Consider the following 6,000-nt stretch of genomic DNA (forward strand, 5'->3'; position numbering starts at 1 on the left):
GGTTTCTGGGCCAGTTCTTCAAGACCCTCAGAGAGCAGCGGCCGCCCTTAATTGATTCACTTAATCTTGTGGCGATTGTTTGTTAGTGGGGGTTTGGACTCCGTTTAATATAGATTTATTATATGATTCGATGTTTTAATGTTTAAAGTAACAGTTTTTAATGATTTAATATTCATTGATATTATTATTATTTTTATGTTGGAAATTATTTATTAATATTTATTCTTGGATACCCAATAATAAAACATCGTGGCCATTTTTCTCCATTAAAAAACATTGTCTCGTGTCTTTATTTATATATAAAGTTAATAAAATACGGGATTTGTGTTACCGTGTTAGTTCTGGTTTACCTCGCTGTCTCCCCCCTCCATCTTCTCTGTGTCCGTGCTGCATCTCTACATCGCACCCGTAAATCAAAGGCCGTCTCATCACCATCAGACCAGGGACACTGGGGAGCAACTACTACCCCCAACATCAGTGCACCATCATAAGAACGGCAGAGCCTCCCTGTACTACAACTACCACCATCATCCCATCACCTCATCGTCTTATTATATACTATCCCTCTGCTGGACGAATATGTCACAATAAATGGCGTCACAAGAAGGCAGAAATTAAAGGTTTTGCCTGTTACCCCTTCAAACCAAGAAAATCAGTGAAGTGTTCATTACATGTGGATTTATACATGAAAGAGACTTTGCTTTATGGATGTGGAGGTGAAAGGAGAAGATTAGAGGAAACTTTTCTGTCAGAAAATCACATTTGAGTCTATTATTCTGTCAAGTTACTGCAGTGTCAGTCAGCACAAGTGCAGCGGCCATTTTACTTGAGGAATGCGGTGACTGGCGGCCATGTTGTGAGGGGTTTCTCACATTTTACTAGAGGAATGCGGTGACTGGCGGCCATGTTGTGAGGGGTTTCTCACATTTTACTAGAGGAATGCGGTGACTGGCGGCCATGTTGTGAGGGGTTTCTCACATTTTACTAGAGGAATGCGGTGACTGGCGGCCATGTTGTGAGGGGTTTCTCTTTCCTAAGAGTCTATAAAAATTTGTGGTGTACATTTACCATTGAAAATAGCAGCAGCCATGTCAGAAAATAATGAATTGCAGAGCCCTGTTCCCCTATTCATAGCCAGGAGCACTACAGCTGCCAGAGAGGCCCCTATATGAGGGGAGATGGAGGGGGACAGGAGGACACTATATGAGGGGAGATGGAGGAGGACAGGAGGACACTATATGAGGGGAGATGGAGGAGGACAGGAGGACACTATATGAGAGGAGATGGAGGGGGACAGGAGGACACTATATGAGGGGAGATGGAGGAGGGCAGGAGGACACTATATGAGGGGAGATGGAGGAGGACGGGAGGCCACTATATGAGAGGAGATGGAGGAGGACAGGAGGCCACTATATGAGAGGAGATGGAGGAGGACAGGAGGCCACTATATGAGAGGAGATGGAGGAGGACAGGAGGCCACTATATGAGGGGAGATGGAGGAGGGCAGGAGGACACTATATGAGAGGAGATGGAGGAGGACAGGAGGCCACTATATGAGGGGAGATGGAGGAGGACAGGAGGCCACTATATGAGAGGAGATGGAGGAGGACAGGAGGCCACTATATGAGAGGAGATGGAGGAGGACAGGAGGCCACTATATGAGGGGAGATGGAGGAGGACAGGAGGCCACTATATGAGAGGAGATGGAGGAGGACAGGAGGCCACTATATGAGGGGAGATGGAGGAGGACAGGAGGCCACTATATGAGAGGAGATGGAGGAGGACAGGAGGCCACTATATGAGGGGAGATGGAGGAGGACAGGAGGCCACTATATGAGAGGAGATGGAGGAGGACAGGAGGCCACTATATGAGAGGAGATGGAGGAGGACAGGAGGCCACTATATGAGGGGAGATGGAGGAGGACAGGAGGCCACTATATGAGAGGAGATGGAGGAGGACAGGAGGCCACTATATGAGAGGAGATGGAGGAGGACAGGAGGCCACTATATGAGAGGAGATGGAGGAGGACAGGAGGCCACTATATGAGAGGAGATGGAGGAGGACAGGAGGCCACTATATGAGAGGAGATGGAGGAGGACAGGAGGCCACTATATGAGAGGAGATGGAGGAGGACAGGAGGCCACTATATGAGAGGAGATGGAGGAGGACAGGAGGCCACTATATGAGGGGAGATGGAGGAGGACAGGAGGCCACTATATGAGAGGAGATGGAGGAGGACAGGAGGCCACTATATGAGAGGAGATGGAGGAGGACAGGAGGCCACTATATGAGAGGAGATGGAGGAGGACAGGAGGCCACTATATGAGAGGAGATGGAGGAGGACAGGAGGCCACTATATGAGGGGAGATGGAGGAGGACAGGAGGCCACTATATGAGAGGAGATGGAGGAGGACAGGAGGCCAGTATATACTGTTTATCTCCTACAGAATGACACTGGGGCAAAGTACGACAAAAACAATCCACCAGACAAAAAAGTAAAAAAGTTTTATACGACTTGGAAGACGACGATGCAAAAACTGGAGATTTTTTTCCCCTCATTACATTTAATTTAGCAAATTTAGTAAAACTTCAGAAAAAATATCTGAGTCTCCCCGTAACCATAGTGACCCGTGGAATAACGATCACAGGATTATTAGGATATAAGGTCAGCGCTACATTATGTAAGGACTGAGGACAAGAGGCAAATAATAATAAAGCGTTATCACTAGAAGGTCCATCTCATCTCATCGTGTGACACGTGGCCCGAAAACCACAAATCTTATAGTCCACAAAGAGGCCAATGAGGAAACTGTAGGACAAAGGTGTCAGCTGCACCTCCTGCGCCCCCACTACAAGTAACATCCACATGTGGGGGGCTCCGGACTACAGCTCATAGGGAGAGACATCTCCACCTACCTGATCCTCCTGTGCAGGACGGGGACATCTCTCCGGGGATCTTCTCTCCCTGGATGGAGGGACTGTAGGGATCACATACACAGACTGAATTCCTTCATCTATACAGATAATACAGAGGGGACACGTGTCTATAGTCCTGTCTATTACCTGGTGATGCAAGGCTCCGCGGCTCCTGGTAGCGCTCCTTGTGTCCTTCTACATACTCCCACTCCTCCATGGAGAAATAGACGGCCACATCCTGACACCTTATAGGAACCTGACACACACAATGGCTACAGTCATCCCCCGGAGCCTCCATTACTGGATCATGTCCCAGCATTCCCAGCAGTGTCACCTCTCCAGTCAGCAGCTCCGTCATCTTCATGGTCAGTTCTAGGATCTGGTCATGTATCAGGGGGTGAGGCCGGGGGATGGGGCGCAGGGGTCCCCCCCATTCTTCATACACAGGGGCCGGACAGCGCTCACTAGACGTCTTCTTCACTAATGTGTAATCCTGGTTATGGGGAGACAGCGGGATAATATCCCCACATCCATGTCCCATCCCCCACCACCACATGATATGGGGGGCTCTCACCTCTCCTGTCAGCCGGTACAGGATCTCTAGGGTGAGGCGCAGGACGCTCTCCGCCATCTTGTCCCCCCCGCTATACATTGCTGATGGAGGAACCTGAATAGAAAAAGACAATGATAACTTTATACACCTGAGAAAAGAGTCAGCAGCGGAGTCACCGCACAAGACGCGTCATCTAGGAGGTTCTGCCACAACATCGGCAGCACCAGAACCCGGAATCCTGGAAAACCTCCGGCTCCGGTGTATCGGGGGGGTTACAGCTGGAGGTGACTGGACCCACCAATCAGTGACTTCAGCTCCATGGAAGCCCCCAACCCCTGGGACCCCAGAGAACGGACCCCCATAACCAGGCTGTGCCCCCCCTTTACCATCACATCTGGGTCAGACATTCCCTCAGGACAAAAATCAGGAAATTTTCATCCGGCAAAATCCCAGAGCGTTCCCTGGGTGATGTCTGCGGCGTCTCCCTGATTCCTCACACCTCGGGGGCCTCAGTCACTGACATTGTGTGAACACAGACCAAGACCCCTCCCCCTGCTACCAGGATGTCATGTGACCAGCCATGTGTGTGGGAGGAGTCACCGGATCACATGACCAGGGCTGTGCTGGCAATGAATGAGCAGAGCCGAGAGCAATGTGTGCATGTAGCTGAGCTGTATATGTGTGAGGTGCGTGTAGCTGAGCTGTATATGTGTGAGGTGCATGTAGCTGAGCTGTATATGTGTGAGGTGCATGTAGCTGAGCTGTATATGTGTGAGGTGCATGTAGCTGAGCTGTATATGTGTGAGGTGCGTGTAGCTGAGCTGTATATGTGTGAGGTGCGTGTAGCTGAGCTGTATATGTGTGAGGTGCGTGCAGCTGAGCTGTATATGTGTGAGGTGCATGTAGCTGAGCTGTATATGTGTGAGGTGCGTGTAGCTGAGCTGTATATGTGTGAGGTGCGTGTAGCTGAGCTGTATATGTGTGAGGTGCGTGTAGCTGAGCTGTATATGTGTGAGGTGCGTGTAGCTGAGCAGTATATGTGTGAGGTGCGTGTAGCTGAGCTGTATATGTGTGAGGTGCGTGTAGCTGAGCTGTATATGTGTGAGGTGCGTGTAGCTGAGCTGTATATGTGTGAGGTGCGTGTAGCTGAGCTGTATATGTGTGAGGTGCGTGTAGCTGAGCTGTATATGTGTGAGGTGCGTGTAGCTGAGCTGTATATGTGTGACGTGCATGTAGCTGAGCTGTGTATGTGTGAGGTGCGTGTAGCTGAGCTGTATATGTGTGAGGTGCGTGTAGCTGAGCTGTATATGTGTGAGGTGCGTGTAGCTGAGCTGTATATGTGTGAGGTGCGTGTAGCTGAGCTGTATATGTGTGAGGTGCGTGTAGCTGAGCTGTATATGTGTGAGGTGCGTGTAGCTGAGCTGTATATGTGTGAGGTGCGTGTAGCTGAGCTGTATATGTGTGAGGTGCGTGTAGCTGAGCTGTATATGTGTGAGGTGCGTGTAGCTGAGCTGTATATGTGTGAGGTGCGTGTAGCTGAGCTGTATATGTGTGAGGTGCGTGTAGCTGAGCTGTATATGTGTGAGGTGCGTGTAGCTGAGCTGTATATGTGTGAGGTGCGTGTAGCTGAGCTGTATATGTGTGACGTGCGTGTAGCTGAGCTGTGTATGTGTGAGGTGCATGTAGCTGAGCTGTATATGTGTGAGGTGCGTGTAGCTGAGCTGTATATGTGTGAGGTGCGTGTAGCTGAGCTGTATATGTGTGAGGTGCGTGTAGCTGAGCTGTATATGTGTGAGGTGCGTGTAGCTGAGCTGTATATGTGTGAGGTGCGTGTAGCTGAGCTGTATATGTGTGAGGTGCGTGTAGCTGAGCTGTATATGTGTGAGGTGCGTGTAGCTGAGCTGTATATGTGTGAGGTGCGTGTAGCTGAGCTGTATATGTGTGAGGTGCGTGTAGCTGAGCTGTATATGTGTGAGGTGCGTGTAGCTGAGCTGTATATGTGTGAGGTGCGTGTAGCTGAGCTGTATATGTGTGAGGTGCGTGTAGCTGAGCTGTATATGTGTGAGGTGCGTGTAGCTGAGCTGTGTATGTGTCACGGTAGCTATTATACACTGAATCTATTTAGCCATACATTCCACTGCGGGGGGGGGGGTTATCATTCTAGATCATGATCTTATATATTTCAGACATTAAACCCTTCTAGCCAAGGAGCAAACATGTCCTTCAGAGGATGTTCTACTGCTTAAAAATCCTCATGTAGTCGGCGAGCACTGAGCCAGTCCCTAAATCAAACTCCAGCACCATTTTATCATACGACGTTAATCCCCCTCTATCTAACACCTGGTGCACATGCAGAACCAAAGACCCCCCCCCCCCCCCTCACTCCAAAATCTAGAGGCCTCCATATGCAACAGATTCCATTTAGTAAATCCCCATAACCTCTGACACGCCACATCTTTTGGACTTGTGGCTGCCTGTGCAAAGGAGCAATGAAGTGAATGCAATGTAACGCAATAGCGGCATGACAAGG

General features: G+C 49.6%; 1 protein-coding gene across 1 annotated transcript in view; it reads right to left on the bottom strand.

Moving 5' to 3' along the window:
* The window catches only part of LOC140114367 (uncharacterized), a 30,470-nt gene extending 26,410 nt beyond the window's left edge, over positions 1-4,060 (bottom strand). Inside the window, exons 1-3 of the mRNA XM_072132701.1 lie at positions 3,857-4,060; positions 3,065-3,584; positions 2,918-2,979 (exon numbers count right to left, since the gene is read on the bottom strand). Coding sequence (XP_071988802.1) covers positions 2,918-2,979; positions 3,065-3,584; positions 3,857-3,877 — 603 coding nt within the window. The 5' untranslated portion in view covers positions 3,878-4,060. The remainder of the gene's footprint in view (positions 1-2,917; positions 2,980-3,064; positions 3,585-3,856) is intronic.
* Positions 4,061-6,000: the final 1,940 nt, after the last annotated feature.

This window comes from Engystomops pustulosus, chromosome 1 (assembly GCF_040894005.1).
Source record: "Engystomops pustulosus chromosome 1, aEngPut4.maternal, whole genome shotgun sequence".
Classification (NCBI taxonomy): domain Eukaryota; kingdom Metazoa; phylum Chordata; class Amphibia; order Anura; family Leptodactylidae; genus Engystomops; species Engystomops pustulosus.